The 17,226-nt window shown below is 48.4% G+C and overlaps 1 protein-coding gene across 6 annotated transcripts in view; it reads left to right on the top strand.

Moving 5' to 3' along the window:
* Nucleotides 1–16,251, top strand: part of ZC3H7B (zinc finger CCCH-type containing 7B) — a 133,501-nt gene extending 117,250 nt beyond the window's left edge. For 5 of the 6 annotated variants that reach the window (XM_075573717.1, XM_075573719.1, XM_075573716.1 and 2 more), the window contains exons 22-23: nt 4,380–4,543; nt 5,304–16,251. In XM_075573717.1, coding sequence (XP_075429832.1) covers nt 4,380–4,543; nt 5,304–5,496 — 357 coding nt within the window. In that variant the 3' untranslated portion in view covers nt 5,497–16,251. The remainder of the gene's footprint in view (nt 1–4,379; nt 4,544–5,303) is intronic. The other variant, XR_012788507.1, reaches the window with a different exon arrangement.
* Nucleotides 16,252–17,226: the final 975 nt, after the last annotated feature.

The following is a 17,226-nucleotide window of genomic DNA, read 5'->3' as shown; positions in this document are numbered from 1 at the left end:
GTGCGTCAGTCAGGGGGTGTGTGCGTGCGCGTGGCAGCCAGTCGGTGTGTGTGTGCACGTCAGTCACTCTGTATGTGTGTTTGTGTGAGCGTCAGTAAGGGGTTGTGTGTGTGCGCGCGTGGCAGTCAGTCAGTGATTGTGTGTGCTTGTGTGTGTGTGTGTGTGTGTGCGTCAGTCAGTATGTGTGTCTCAGGCACTGTGTGTGCGTTAGTCAGGGTGTGTGTACGCGCATCAGTCAGTGTGTGCGCGCGCCATTCAGTGTGTGTGTGCGTCAGGCAGTGTGTGTCAGCCAGTCAGTGTGTGTGTGTGTGCGCGTGGCAGGCAGTGTATGTGTGCGTCAGTCAGTGTGTGTGTGTGTGTGTGTGTGTGTGTGTGTGTGTGTGTGTGTGTGTGTGTGTGTGTAAGTCAGGGTGTGTGCGCGCGTGTCAGGCAGTCAGTGTGCGTCAGTCAGTATGTGTGTCTCAGGCACTCTGTGTGCGCGCGCGCGTCAGTCAGTGTATGTGTGCGTCAGTCAGTGTGTGTGTGTGTGTGTGTGTGTGTGTGTGTGTCTGTCTGTGTGTGTGTGTTTCAGATGGGCAGTTCGTGTGTCAGTCAGTTTGTTGTTGTTGTTTGTTGTTGTGTGCGCCCCCCCCCTGCTTTTTCCTCTGCCCTGCTGCAGGGGGGGGGGTGATGATGATGATACCTGCTCCCGGCCCGGCCGCGGGGGGAATGGTGGTGGTACCTGCTGGCGCCCCTCCCTCCCCCCCCCCCCCGGTGCTCCTGGCCGCGGGGGGGGGGGTTTGTGGGGTGGTGGTACCTGCTGGCGCCCCCCCCCGGCGCTCCCGGCCGCGGGGGGGGGGGTTTGTGGGGTGGTGGTACCTGCTTGCGCCACCCAGTGCTCCCGGCTCGGCGGCGGGGGGGGTACCTGGTTGCGCCACCCGGTGCTCCCGGCGCGGGGGAGGGGGGGGAGGTTACCTGCTTGCTGGCGCTCCCGGCGGTAATACGGGCCCCGAGGAGAAGAGCCGAGTGGGCAGGCGGCGGCGTGTGAGAGGCGACGGTTATTCGGCGGGAGGCGGTGGGAGTTTGGCTGGCAGCGTGTCGAGAGGTGAGGTGGAGGAGGCTTGGCGCCGGGGAGGCTGGGGTTTGCGGTGAGGCACTCTGTGCCTCTGTGAGGTACCTGCTTGCGCCACCCAGTGCTCCCGGCTCGGCGGCGGGGGGGTACCTGGTTGCGCCACCCGGTGCTCCCGGCGCGGGGGAGGGGGGGGGGGGTTACCTGCTTGCTGGCGCTCCCGGCGGTAATACGGGCCCCGAGGAGAAGAGCCAAGTGGGCAGGCGGCGGCGTGTGAGAGGCGACGGTTATTCGGCGGGAGGCGGTGGGAGTTTGGCTGGCAGCGTGTCGAGAGGTGAGGTGGAGGAGGCTTGGCGCCGGGGAGGCTGGGGTTTGCGGTGAGGGGGGGCGGGGGGGTGTGTGTGAGACACTGTTAGCCCACACCGCCAATGAGAGGTGTGCAGGGGCGACCGGCCAAGGGAGCCATCTCATTGGCCTGAGGCGGAGTGACGGGCGAAAGGTCCAATGTGATTGCCCCTAGACACAGGGAGACACAGGACGGACAGACAAACACACATACAACGGTTTGAGAAATATATATATACACACACACACATACACACACACACGCGCGCGCGCATGCATGTGTTGTCATCTGCTGGATGAAGCCTCCCCAATGATCTCCTAGGTCAGTGATTCCCAATCTTATTTGTTTGGAGGAACCCTTGAAGTATTTTGAAAAATCTTGGGGAACCCCTATCTGGCTGGCACATATTAGGTTCGACAGGGGTAAATCACAACATTTCACACCTCACGAGCCCCCTCTATTTCCCACCCATGTATTTCTCACTCTCCCCCCCTCCCGCCTCGCATGTATTTCTCTCCTCAGCATCTCTCTCTTACTCCCTCTTTTCCTCATTTACTTTCTCTCCTCTCACTCGCCCCTACCTTCTGTCAATTACCCCACTCTCACTCAATCCCCCCTACAAAATACATACCACCCCCCCTAAATATATATAACCCCACTCCACAATACTGTACATAATAAAAAATATCCTGCCCCCCCCCCCCAATACATATTAAAAATGCACCCGCCAATACATATTAAACTTGTAAAGGGAGAAGGAAGGAAACTGCCCCAAGGAAAACAGATTTGGGCCGCACAGGTAAAATAATCATCATGCTCATAACTCCCCCAGCACCCCTCATCATCATCATCAACCCACCCCCGCATCTCACATCACCCTCCCCCCTGCATCTCACATCACCCTCCCCCCTGCATCTCACATCACCCACCCCCCCTGCATCTCACATCACCCACCCACCCCCCCTGCATCTCACATCACCCACCCACCCCCCGCATCTCACATCAGAATACACGAGTCACACCCACACGTGAGCACGGGCAGAATACACGGGTCACACCCACACGTGAGCACGGGCAGAATACACGGGTCACATCCACACGTGAGCACGGGCAGAATACACGGATTATACCCACATGTGAGCACGGGCAGAATACACGGGTCATACCCACACGTGAGCACGGGCAGAATACACGGGTCACACCCATATGTGAGCACAGGTCACACCCACACGTGAGCACGGGCAGAATACATGGATCATACCCACATGTGAGCACGGGCAGAATACACGGGTCACACCCATATGTGAGCACGGGCAGAATACACGGGTCGAAAACTTTCTTCTTGAGGCGCAGTGGGAGGTTCCCTTGAAAGATCGTCTTGTTTCTACCAAATGCTCCGTCCCATCTAAATAATCTGGCCTCCGGGGAACGGGAGCTGTTGCTTTTTGGTGTTTCATATTTGGGGGTTGAGGCTAGGGTTGGGTGATATCAACATTTTCATCATGATAAAGATATTAAGAAATTTATCGCGATATAGATCACGATAAATTAGTTAAAATAAAAATGGTCTGAACATTTTCTAGTAAATCTAAATCTGAACACCCATTACCACCTTCCCGTCACTGAGGTAGTGAGATGGAGGTGAGGGAACGTGTGTGTCTGGAAAAAAATACAATTTATATATCTATATATCTATCTCTCTATCTCTCTCTCGAAAAAAGAAGAGAGGGCAACCCCATAGCGCAATGTGACATTTATTGGGAAAGGGAAATGAGAACAGGGGAGCAGCGCACTTACAGAGTATAAGTTAAAAACAAGCAACAGTGAATCACATCACCGCCACCGCTGCAGGGAGATTAGCCCTGGGCTGTGTCCCAGCAGCTCCCACTCCAGCCCATCCATCTTAGAATAAGAGATGTCCCGATGTAGACGAGGCGCTCGCTGATAACAGCGCACAAAATAACATGCGGCGCGTCGCGGAGTAGTGACAATGTCTGGTACCACGTATTTCCCGCTTCCTAATGCGTTCCGTCACTGACAGCGACTTCTTCAGAGGGTTCAGCGGTGGCGGTGATATGACTCACTATTGCTTGTTTTTAACTTATACTCTGTAAGTGCGCTGATCCCCTTGTTCTCATTTCCCGTTCCCAATAAATGTCACATTGCGCTATGGGACTGCGCTCTCTTCTTTTCTTGTTTTAGGTACTTTTTAGGATTGGGTTAATCATTTTGAGAGCTGCAGCTTCTCCCCATTGCAACAATTGGACTCTGATTTCTCTACCTTGGAAGGAACATTTGGGACTGGTCATTTATGTTATCTGTTGTTTGTGTCTTGTATGTCCTGCTCTAGAATTTAATATTGTGTGTGCGTCTATTATTAACCCCTTGTGCGCTGCTTATCTAACATTATTCTATGTTAATATTTGGTTTTATGTGCATGTTCCTTTGGTTTAGCGCTACTATATTTGTTTTTTGAGATATTATATATATATATATATATATATATATACACACACACACACACACACACACACACACACACACACACACACACACACGGTGGTCGACAAATCACCAAAAAATCTACTCGCCGAACAAAAAAATCTCGCCACTTAGTACCACGTGTGCTGCTTGGGCCAATAGGAGCTCGCCACGATGTTAAATCCACTCGCCCGGGGCGTGCAAATGTATAGGTTTGTCGAACACTGTAATATACATATATATAAATATATATATAGTAAGACAGCCATAATATAAGAAGTAAATAGGGTGTAATATTGTAGCATTATAAATATACTGTGTGTGTATATAACGTTTCCGTTATTACTGCTACTGTGTCTCCCCCATCGTCTCCTCTCTCTTCTCCCTCACCCCCCCCCCCCCCACCTCCCTTTCTCCCCGCCCCCACCTCTCGCCGCCCTGCACCTCACTGCCTCCCATCCGCCCCCCCACCAGCTCCTCACCGCCTTTCTCCTCCCCTACCAGGCCGGTTTCCACTGCTACCTCTGCGGCAAAAACAGCAACAGTGACCGGCAGTGGCAGAAGCACATCCAGTCGGAGAAGCACAAAGAGCGGGTGTTCACCTCCAACAGCGAGGACAGCGCCTGGAAATACCGCTTCCCCATGGGAGAGTTCCAGCTGTGCGATAGGTGAGGGCTGCAGGGGTGCAGTGCAGGATGCTGTGACCATTCCTATGCTGCCCAGAGCAAAGAGCGTGGGGATTCCTAACCGGTATAGTGAGGGGGGGGGGGGGGGATATCAACTAATTGGAAGTTATTTAGGAAGATTTGATCATCCTTAACCCTTTGAGAGCCCCATGACATAGTCATTAAGTCATGAGACCCTGGGAGTGCCAGTCCTCATCACGTGTGTAGGGCAGGGGTAGCCAACTCCTGTCCTCAAGGGTCACCAACAGGCCAGCTATTAGGGTTATCCCTGCTTCAGCACAGGTAGCTCAGTCAGTGATTGAGCCACCTGTACTGAAGCAGGGATATCCTGAAAACTTGACCTGTTGGTGGCCCATGAGGACTGGAGTTGACCACTCCTGAACTAGCCCTTTGAATGCCACATGATGTAACCATCACGTTTGAACCTCCAGGGACCCACTACGTCATGGGTTATCTGCTCATTTTCCGGGGGGAGTCGTGTTCTACGGTCCTGTGGCGCGCTGAACACGATCTAGTCGGGCAGAAGAATGGAAGAGACTTCTCTTCTGTTACCATCATCCGTGACGTCACGATCACAGGATGGCCCCAGAGGAGCGGTCACGTGATCACGGTGTGCCGGAGACGCCCCTTTGTTACTCGGGATTCAAGGCGTGTACGTGGTTGAGGCTGCAGCAGTGGCAGTGGCAGGGGATATCCATTCAGACACAGACATCCTCTCTCTCTCTCTCTCCTTTCACACCAGCATCGAGAAGACCCAGAGCTGCCCCGAGGAAGACCAGTGCCTCTTCGCTCACGGGCAGGAGGAGCTGGATGAGTGGCTGGAGAGGCGGGAGCTCCTGCAGCAGAAGGTTTCCAAAGCTCGTAAAGACATGCTCCTGGAACCCAGCGACAACGACTTCGGCAAATACAACTTCCTACTGAAGGATGTGGTGTGAGGAGTGGGGGGGAGAGAGAGAGAGAGGAGACGGGGAATGCCAGGGACTCTCTGCATGCATCCCTACTCCCCTCTCTTACAGATCGCACCCCCTACGTCTCTTCCACAGGATGTGTCTGCGGAAGAGCTGGGCATGGTACAGACAAAGCCAGTCTACTCCGATTACAAGATCATGAAATCATCTTTTGCTCACGGCCAGTTTCTTACATTTTTGCTTCTGAAGTTAAACTTTCATCTCCGTGAGTTTCAACATTTTTGATTTTTTGTTTTTAATGCCATTTAAGTGTTTAACGGACGCCCCAAACTGGGGGAAAACGGACACACGGACCCAGTAGAAATTAGAATTTTTTTTTCCTTTACCCTTGTCTTTGCTATATAAAGATGTTGAAGGTGGGTGTCGAGGGCGGGCGACATGTCTTACAAAACCACACGAGATATCAGAAAAGAAAAATGTGGGTGTCTGCTTATCAAAGTCTACAGACTAAAACAATGGACCACCATTTAAAAAAAAAAAAAAATCCCATTAAATATTTTTCTCCTTTGATAAATCATGTGCTGTTTTGTTTTGGGGTTTACATAGTACAGGGGAGGCCAACTCCAGTCCCCAAGGGACACCAACAGATAAGGACATAGTAGATGACCTTGAACTCGACTTTCAATCTATCCTTTTTGTGATTGGTACCAAGGCTTAAAAATTCCGCGATCCAGACGTTTTGATAACCTTTAGTCTGCCGGGAATGTGTACCCCGATGCCAGGAATGGGAAGACACTCACCCCAAGGCACTTATTAGGGTCACTGGAGCATTAACCTCCAAAAGATTATTAATAATCTGATCCGAAGAACATCCAACTCACGGTGATCTAAGTATCAAGGTAATATTGGCTGTAGGATTGTGCTAAGGGGGAGTGGGGATTTAATAAACTCTTACAAGGCATATCAGAGCTCGATTTAGCATTAACCGATATTGGCTTATATGGCCATTAACTGGATCGCATTCCCCTTATGAGATCATGGTGAATCCCGTCGTAAGAGGCACTGCCTTACTGTGTCAATGTCGCAAGAGATTTTGCCACCGGTTCCCCGTGTGAGTCATTTTGTGGTTTGGAGAATCGGAGGCGTTACATGACGCACGAATTGTAATGGGACAGATCAAATTTGGCATCTCACACACACGAGTTAACGACACTTTCAACTTCCACACCTCTAACTTTGTGTAATTATCAGTTTATGGAGCACATTGAAAGTTTTATCTGACAAGTATGTGTATATATTATACATATATTCATATTCCACCTTGACATGTTTTTGCCAAAAGATTGACATAAATAACTCATAAGAAAAAACCATAGAAATGAAAGAAATAATTTGTCATATTATATGTGCATTGGAACTCCTTTGTTTACTGGTGGGTGTGTAACACACACAGACTATTGTTTACTGATGGGTGTGTGGGTGTGACACACACACACACACACACACAATCATTTAGGTAGCCCTCCTCTTTTTCTATCAGCAGTAATATGCAATGGGATTTTGAATTGGAGGATATACATTGGATCATTTGGACTCTCAACGTTTTTTTCAGGATTGGAACTGGGGCGTCCTCCAGAAATGACCCACTTTATTTTCAGCCCCAGGGATCCCCCGAATCCCAGAAATACTTACAGGTGTAGTTACCAGTATCACTACCTGGGTTGTAATCAGGATTTAAATGGCTGTCCAATACGAAGCCACAACTGACGTTGCAGCTTCCTTTTGACCTGAGGTTTGGCAGCCATTTTGTTTCCCCTGAGGGAGATGTTAACCCGGTAACTTCATTGGTATGTATCTCCATAACTGGGGGTCTCTGGAGCTTAAAATAGTGGCTTGCAGCACACACACCCCTCTCTCCACTCTTGCTGTTTTCTCCTTAGCCCCACCCCCAGGCTCCTGCCACCTTCTCCTGATTGGCTGCTGCTGGATTATGCAGCCAATCAGGATGGGGGCACCTGCCCAGCCCCCTAGCAACAGCCCTGCTAAGGGAAATCCCACGGCACCCCAAGCTGGTCAGGTCACTATTGTAACGTTGCTGACTGCAAGACAGGATACGGACCCGCAGGGCAGAGGCAGTGAGTGATCCACCGACCGAGGCCTGGGATGCAGGGGTAGTCAGGTACGGTTCCGGGGTTGAGGCAATCAAAGGGTAGTCAGGTCCGGTTCCGAGGTCCAGGCAGGCGGCAGGCAAGGGGTAGTCAGGTTCAGTTCCAAGGTCAAGACAGGCAGCAGGCAAGCCAGAGCTCAGACAGGACAAGGTTAAAAGTACTTTGCATGATCAAAGACTAGTAGCAACTGCCTGTCTTTTAAAGGCCAGAGGCGTCTGCTTGCAATAAGAACCAAAGAGAGGCTGTTTTCCTGTCAGGGGAGTATGGGTAGGATTTGCTAGGAAGCAAGATGGCCGTGGTGGCTTCGGACCAGATGTCACTTCCTATCAGCATTCATCCTGAATGTTCAGACAGATCCCTTTATATTATTCCCCCCCTTCAGGGTCGAACTCCGGGGCGACCAGGTCCTGGTTTTTCTGGCTGACGACGGCGGAACGCCTTGACTAGGGCTGGGGCATGAAGATCTAGAAACTTTAGCCTGCTCCTTTCCTCGGGACCATATCCCTTCCAGTCCACCAGATACTGAATTGATCCCCTGGAGATACGAGAGTCAAGTATCTGTTGTACCTCATACTCAATTTGACCCTCAACGGTTACTGGATTAGGAGGAGTGTAGACGGACGTTCACAGAGGTACACAATTGGAGGCTTTTATAAGGTGAAATTATAATAAGGCTTTATTGTGCCTTTTCCTTTTCATCAGGAAATCATCCAAACACAGGGGGGGGAAACAATGCTTAATTCCCTTGGGAGTATTTCTAGTGAAATCCCATGCAATTCACAACTCCTAGTTAAGCAGGTCTCCCAGCCCCAAACACATAGCATGACATAAGCAGATATAAGAAGTCTCTTTAGAATGAAAGTCTTATCTGTTAGCTGCTGTAGAGTAAGCTCTGCTCTCCTGGAACCGCACCCGTGCGTGCACAGAAAATCAGCATCCAGGTTTAGAAGTCTTATTTGGTGTCTTGCAATCAGCTATGCTGGGCAGAGCTCAAGACCGGTCAGCTCCAGAGATGTGTGTTCTCTCCAAAGGTCAGCTCTCATTCAGAGCTAAGGAGTCACTTCCTGTCTCAAAGGCAGGCTTTTGTAAGCAATCTAATCAGGCAGGTGGTGTTTAGTAATTAACTACAACACTGCTAGATTAAAGGCACATTACTGAACAGGGATAAGTCCCCTGTTACATACCTCCCCTGTTTGTGGGACGCTCGGGCTTACCACGGCCAAAGCCCATCCTTCCACTCTCATTCGAGAACCTCTCCTCTCCTCCAAATCATGGAGGAAGAGAACCCTCTGTCCCGCTGGGATTGGAGCCCTTTCTCCAGTTTATTTTTGTCTCCTCCCGAAGGTGCTTGAGATCAGCACTCCTCAGTCGCTCGAGGAGGACTTTTTCCACGTAAAGTCTTTTTATCGCGTGTGCGGTCTTGAGATTTCTGTAGGGACCAATGAATCGTGGTCCGAGTTTATCAGAAGGTTGGCGTAGACGGATGTTCCGCGTTGAGAGCCGTACTTTATCCCCGGTGGAGTATGAGTGTGATGGCCTCCATTTATCTGCGGACTTTTTTTTGTCTCTCAGTAGCTGTGTGAAGGGTTGCCTGAATCCCCTTCCAAAGGTCTTGCTAGTTCTGTGCCCTGGTATCAGCCGCTGGAACACCTGTTGCTGGAGAATGAATGGGAAGGGTGCGGGAATGATAACCCCATGCTGCAAAAAAATGGAGAACAGCTCAGAGAGTCATGAGATAAACTGTTTCTGAGCGGTGCCATCTTTATTCTAAGGACGGATTGCACCTCAATGAAGATGGATCTTCTGTGCTAGGAGGGAGAATGTTAAAAAGGTTGGAGGAGATTTTAAACTAGAATGGAGGGGGAGGGGAATGAAACAAATAACGAACTAAATAGAATAGGAGGATACAATGGGTTATGGAGGTAGAATGGGGGTAAGTGCGAGTTTGACAAGCAGCGAGACACTCGTAGTAAATACAGATAATACTAGAAAACTTCTAAAGACTAAACCAAGTGGGCGCAGAAAGGAAGAAGCAGATAAAATAGTACAGGCTGAAATAAACCTTAAATGGATGCGTGCTAATGCAAGAAGCCTGACAGATAAAATGGGGGAGCTTGAATTAATAGCTAAAAGGGAGCAGTATGATATCATAGGCATTACTGAAACATGGTGGGATGAAACTCATGACTGGACAGTTAATTTAGAGGGTTATTCTCTTTTTTTCGGAAGGATCGAGCAAAAAGAAGAGGTGGATTATGCTTATATGTTAAACCAGATCTAAAACCTATTATAAGGGAAGATGTGTATGAAGGGAATGATGAAAATGTAGAGACCTTGTGGATAGAAATTAGCAGTGGAGGTAAAAGTATAAAGAAAATGTTTGTGGGGATATGCTATAAACCACCAAATATCTGAGATTCAGGAAGCTAAAATACTTTTGCAAATGGAGAAGGCATCAAAACTAGGTCATGTTTGCATAATGGGGGATTTTAATTATCCAGATATAGGGGATTAGCATTACAACAAAAGGAAACAGGTTTTGGGAGGTGCTTAAAAACAATTATATGACCCAAATTATTGAGGAACCAACCAGGAGAGGGTTAATACTGGATTTGGTCATATCAAACAATGTAGAAGTAATAGCAAATATTCAAGTCCTGGAACATTTGGGTAACAGTGATCATAGCATGGTCTCATTTGAAATAAATTATCAAAAAGTAGATTACTTGGGTTCAACAAAGACCTAGAACTTTAGAAAGGCAGATTTTAATAAACTGAAGACTAATCTACAAGTAATACACAGGGATGATGCTTTTGCAGGGAAAATGTAGAAGATAAATGGTCAGTGTTTAAAACATTGTTAGAAAAGCACACTTATCAGTGTATATACACTTGGGTAAAACCTATGTGGCTAAATAAACAGGTAGGGGAGGAAATGGAAAAGAAGAGGAAGGCGTTTAGATTCCTTAAGTCAGAAGGGACGGAGACATTGTATCAGAATTATAAGGAGTGTAACAAAAATTCCAAAAGGGCAATAAAATTAGCAAAAATGGATAATGAAAAAAGGATTGCAATAGAAAGTAAGATCAACCCCTAAAAGTTCTTTAAGTACATTAATAACAAAAAAAATGAGGAAAGAAAATATAGGACCCTTTCAGTGAGATGGGCAGGCAGATTATTGGAGATAAGGAAAAAGCAGAGGTATTAAAAACATTCTTTGCCTCTGTGTTTACCAGGGAAGAATCCATTTCATTAGTAGTGCCGCAGGAGGAAGCCACAACCTCCATATTAATGAACAATTGGTTAACTGAGAAAGAAGTTCATAGGCAGCTTGAAAAAATTAAAGTAAATAAGGCATCTGGCCCGATGGCATACATCCAAGAGTTCTCAAGGAGTTAAGCTCAGTAATAGCCAAACTATTACATTTAATATTCAATGATTCAATTTCCACAGGCTCAGTACCACAAGATTGGCATAAAGCAGATGTGCCTATATTTAAAAAGTGAGCTAAATCACAACCGGGGAATTACAGACCTGTAAGCCTGACTTCAATAGTGGGGAAACTACTTGAAGGTTTAATACAGGATAATGTTCAGGAATACCTAATGGAGAACAAAATTATTAGTAATCGTCAGCATGGATTTATGAAGCCTACTGTAGATTATGCCAAACTAACCTTATTTGTGTCTTTGAGGAGGTTAGTAGGAATTTAGACCAGGGTAATGCAGTTGTGGTTTACTTAGATGTTGCAAAGTCTTTTGATACGGTTCTACACGAGGCTGGTGTAAAAAATAAAGCAAATTAGACTCGGTAAAAATATGCACCTGGATTGAAAACTGATTGAAGGACAGACAACAGGGTTGTCATAAATGGAACTTTTTCAGGTTGGGCTAAGGTCGTGAGTGGAGTAACTCAGGGATCAATACTGGGACCCCTGCTTTTTAACTTGTTTATTAATGACCTTGAGGTTGGCATCGAGAGCAAAGTCTCCATCTTTGCTGATATGATACTAAATTGTGTAAGGTAGTAGAATCGGAGCAGGATGTAATTTCTCTCCAAAAGGACTTGGAGAGACTGGAAACTTGTGCAGGTAAATGGCAGATGGTGTTTAATACAGATAAATGTAAGATTATGCATTTGGGAAGCAAGAATAAACAGGCGACTTACAAATTAAATGGTGATAAATTGGGGGAATCCTTGTTGGAGAAGGATTTAGCAGTGCTTGTAGACAGCAGGCTTAGCAATAGTGCCCAAAGTCATGCAGTAGCTGCAAAGGCAAACAAGATCTTATCTTGCATTAAACGGGCAATGGATGGAAGGGAAGTAAACATAATTATGCCCCTTTACAAAGCATTAGTAAGACCACACCTTGAATATGGAGTACAATTTTGGGCACCACTCCTTAGAAAAGACATTTTGGAACTAGAGAGAGTGCAGAGAAGAGCCACCACATTAATAAAGGGGGTGGACAATTTTACATATGAGGAGAGGCTAGCTAAATTAGATTTATTTACATTAGAAAAGAGGTGTCTAAGGGGAGATATGATAACTATATACAAATATTCGGGGACAATACAAGGAGCTTTCAAATGAACTATTCATCCCAAGGGCAGTACAAAGGACACAGGGTCATCCCTTTAGGTTGGAGGAAAGGAGATTTAAACAGCAACAAAGGAAAGGGTTCTTTACAGTAAGGGCAGTTAAAATGTGGAATTCATTACCCATGGAGACTGCGATGGCAGATACAATAGATTTGTTCAAAAAAAGGTTGGACATCTTTTAGAAAGGAAAGGTATGCAGGGATATACAAAATAAGTAAACATGAGAAGAATGTTGATCCAGAGAATAATCTGATTGCCAATTCTTGGAGTCAGGAAGGAATTTATTTTTCCCCTTATGAGATATCATTGGATGACATGTCACAGGGGTTTGTGTTTGCCTTCCTCTGGATCAATAAGTAAGTATAGATATAGGATAAAGTATCTGTTGTCTAAATTTAGCATAGGTTGAACTTGATGGACGTATGTCTTTTTTCAACCTCATCTACTATGGTATGTTTGATTGGACCCCCTCTTAAATTAAGCCCATCTGCAATTGATCTGTATTTAAATTTTTACCTGTTGGACAACACCCATCTGTTCTAATGTCTTGCCTGGGCTGTACTTAATTCTGGTGACATTTTAGAGCTATAAAACTAGTCATCATAGCAGCCTATGCTGTCTGCAGCCTTGTCAAGTAGCCCTTTTAAGTAGCAAGCAAACTGGAGTTTAAAAGGGAGCGAAAAAAAGTGGACAACACCTGCTGGCCCTGATTCCTGCATTTGACCTACGCTGGAAAGAAGGATATCATCTATCCCAGACTGCACATATCAACACCTATCTATTGCTGTGATGCCGCCTTTACTTTATTTGCTTTGACCTCACTACTTTTCAAATTATGCACTACCTTCCACCAGCCTCATTATGTCTCTAACTTTGTTCATATGTCTCCATCTCTCCTTTCTTCAACACTTCTCAGTTCACATGAACTCCTTTCTTACCTGCGCCCTCTGACCAGGGCCACCAACAGGGGGGGACAAAGGATACTGGCGTCCCCGGCCCCGTGTGTCAGGGGGGCCCGGCCGCCGGGTCCCCCGGCTCGGCCAGGCGCCAGTTAAATACATTAAAAAATGTTTTTAAATGGCGGCAATTCTCATGGTCCCAGCGCATGCGCAGGGCAAGCAGGGTGTGCTGCCTGTGGGCCCGCTCCCCACGTGGGACGGAGGGGGAAGCGCCAAGACAGGCTCCGCGCATGCAACCCAGCCCCCCCCCCCCAACGCTCCCCACGTGGGACGGTGGGGGAAGCACCAAGACAGGCTCCGCGCATGCAACCCAGCCCCCCCCCCCCGCTCCCCACATGGGACGGAGAGGGAAGCGCCAAGACAGGACCCGCGTGCACAACCCTGCCTCCCCGCTGCCCACGTGGGACGGAGGGGGAATCGCCGAGACAGGACCTGCGCGCACAACCCTGCCTCCCCGCTGCCCACGTGGGACGGAGGGGGAATCGCCGCACACGCGCACAACCCCCGCGCACGCAACCCAGCCCCCCCCCCGCTCCCAACTTGATACGGAGGGGGAAGTGCCAACTCAGCTTCCCCCTCCCGCACCTCTTGCCCTAGCCCACCTCGCCCCCCCCCCCCCAGCCGCCCACCTCCCGCCCCTGGCAGCTGCCGGTGATATCGGGGGCAATAGGAGGAAGCGTCTGGCGGCAAGGAAGCAGCACCCACCGGTCAAGGTAAGTCACTCAACCCAACCACCCAGTCACTGTCACCCACCCACCGTCATTCACTGTCTCCCACTCACTGTCTCCCACCCAGCCACCGTCATTCACCCGCGCAGCCACCGTCATTCACCCACCCAGCCACCGTCATTCACCCATCCACTCACCCAGGCAGGCAGTCACATGTCTTTTGTTGAAAATATAAAAATAAAAAGGTTGCATTGTAATGTTTTTTTTCTGTATCACAATAAGAAAATGTGTGTTTGGGGGGGAGGGGTCCGCTATGGGTTTGGGGGGGGGGGCTGCTCCTTTCATTTGTCCCAGGCCCCATGATTTCTCTTAGCGGCCCTGCCTCTGACACCACACAGCTATATCCCCTGCACTAAATCACACCCCTACAAATCATCCTCACACATCCTCTTTCTTTCCATGCTTCTCCTCCTTGCTTCTGGGGATATCTCTCCAAATCCTGGTCCCTGCTTTATTTCTACATGCTCTCATCCTCGCCTCACATACAACTTCTACTCCTTCTGGTGTCAACCCCTCCAACCAAATACCCATCCCCTGCCACCCTCTCTCCTCCCTTTCTCCTGTGCCCTTTGGAATACTCCCTCCCTTTCTAACAAGTTCCTCTCTGTGCATGACTTCTTTCACTCTCACTCTCTGCTCCTATTTGCTATAACTGAGACCTGGCTCACTCAGTCTGACTCAGCTCTGGAAGCTGCCCTCTCTTGTGGTGGCCTTTCTCTCTCCCACACTCCACGCCCTGATGGCAGGGGTGGAGGCGTGGGGCTCCTGCTCTCTATCTGCTGTTACCGAACCCTTCCTATTCCTCCCTCTCTTGCTTTTCCCTCCTTTGAAGCTCACACTGTCCAGAGCTTCTCTCCCTGTCCACATGGTGGTCATCTATCACTCGCCTACCTCTACTCATCCCCCTTCTGCCGTTCTCACGTTGAATCCTGGCTCTCTTTCTTTCTCTCTTCAGACTCCCCTGTTCTTCTCCTTGGGGACTTCAATTGCCACATTGATGACCCCTCTCTCCCATGGGCTTCCCGCTTTCTCTCTAATCTCTTCTTTTGGCCTTGAACAGTGGACTGCAGCCAGCACCCACAAGGATGGCCACTACCTAGACCTGGTCTTCACTAAAAAAAATTCTGTCACTGATTTCTCCATTTCCCCCTTTCCTCTCTCTGATCATCACCTCATCTCATTTTCTCTCTCTCTTGCTTCTCTCCATCTCCATCTACCCCTCGTTTCTGCAGAAACCTGCGCTCTATTAACCTCCCAGCTTTTGATTCCACTTTACGCTCCTCCCTCTCCTCTCTCAGCCCTGCTTCAGACCCTGACAACCTGTTCAGGATCTACAACTCTGCCTTATCCTCCTCTCTTGATCTACATGCCCCGCATTATCTCTGCCGTCCTCGCCCTTCTAACCCCAGACCATGGCTAAATCCCACATGCGCATACTGCGTTCCTCCACTCGTTCCTCTGAACGCCTCTGGAGGAAATCTCACACACTCAAAGTTCCTTCACTACAAATTTATGCTGTCCTTTTTCAACTCTGCCCTCTCTGTCTAAACAAAACTACTTTTCTTCACTAATCAACACACACAAGTCTAACCCACGCCGCCTTCTCTGTCTTTGGCGCTCTACTCAGACCACCCTCAGCTGCATCTTCTTCCTCCATCTCACCTCAGGACCGCTATTGCCTCCTCCCATCCCACACCGCTTCCTAACTCTCTTCCTGCCTTCCTTGACTCTTTTTCCGCTGTCTCGGAGGATGTGTCACTGCTGATCTCCTCTTCTCCCTCTACCACCTGCCCTCTTGATCCCATTCCCTCCCATCTCCTAAAACCTCTTGCTCCTACTATAATCCCTAGACTCACACACGATTTTAACTCTTCCCTCTACTCTGGTACCTTTCCCTCCTCCTTCATGCAACAGGTATACCATTAATCAAAAACAGCAAGCTTAACCCTACCTGTCTTTCTAACTATCGACCTGTCTCCCTCCTGCCTTTTGCCTCTAAACTTCTTGAACGTCTTGCATTCTCTCGATTGCTCAACTTTCTCAACACCCATTCTCTCCTAGACCCTCTACAATCTGGATTCCACACTGCTCACTCCACTGAAACAGCCCTCACTAAAATAACTAATGACTTCCTTCTCCCCATCAATTAGATTGTGAGCTCTTCGGAGCAGGGACTCCTCTTCTACAATGTTACTTTTATGTCTGAAGCACTTATTCCCATGATCTGTTATTTGTACTATTTGTTATTTATATGATTGTCACGTGTATTACTGCTATGAAGCGATATGTACATTAATGGCGCTATATAAAGACATACATACATTTACTATGTAACTATGTACAAATTCTGCCAGCGGTAGGAGTTCTGCCTAATCATTCTGATGTTCATTAATGTAACATCTGAAGTATTGCTCCAAGGATTGGTTGGTGCGCTCAGTTTGCCAATTGGATTGCGGGTGGTAGGCAGACGAAAAGTGTAGGCCAATCGCCTTCCAAAATGTTTAAATGAACTGGGACCCTCTGTCCAAGACGATCTTTAAAGGCAGTTCATGCAGACGAAATACCTCCTTGGTGATGATGTCCGCCAGTTCAGAGGATGACGGAAGCTTTTTAAGGGGTACGAAATGAGCTTGTTTCGTAAAACGGTCAACAATAACCAGAATTATTGTCATACCCGGCGAGGGGGGAAGTTCCACAATAAAGTCCATGGATAAGTGTGTCCAGGGACTAGAGGGTATCGGCAATGGTTGCAGAAGCCCACAGGGCAGTGCTCGGGGAACCTTAGTTTGAACACATACACTGCAGGCTGAGACAAAGTCCTATACCTCAGTTTTTAATTTTGGCTACCAAAAAGTCCTCAAGAAGTTCACATCTTCCGAACCCCTGGGTGGCCTTCAATTTTTGATTAGTGTCCCCATCGTAGGACCTCCTGCTGGAGTGAAGGAGAAACAAAAAGTTTTGATGGAGAAATCGCTATTCCAGCGGGCACCTTGTTCTGGGCTTTCTGAATATGACTGTCAGGAATCGGCGTTCTCCTCGCTTCCCACACAGAGCACTCCCTCTCCACATGGAGTCCCTGGACACACTAAACAATCCTGCCTTACCGGTCTCCACGGCTCCTCGCCCCTGCCGCCGTCGCGGGATCACTCCCCTCGGAGATTCCTCTGCTCAGCGCCGGTCGCGCCCACGCCCTCCTACACGCACGCCAGCCCCAGACGTTATGTGCATGCATTCTCAGTTTACAGAGCACACGCCTAACAGAGCACTTTTAACCACTGCTGCTGCAGTGAGGCGTCGCCTC

Source organism: Ascaphus truei, chromosome 17 (genome assembly GCF_040206685.1).
Source record: "Ascaphus truei isolate aAscTru1 chromosome 17, aAscTru1.hap1, whole genome shotgun sequence".
In the NCBI taxonomy this organism is placed as follows: Eukaryota; Metazoa; Chordata; class Amphibia; order Anura; family Ascaphidae; genus Ascaphus; species Ascaphus truei.
This window is presented reverse-complemented; position numbering and strand designations above follow the sequence as displayed.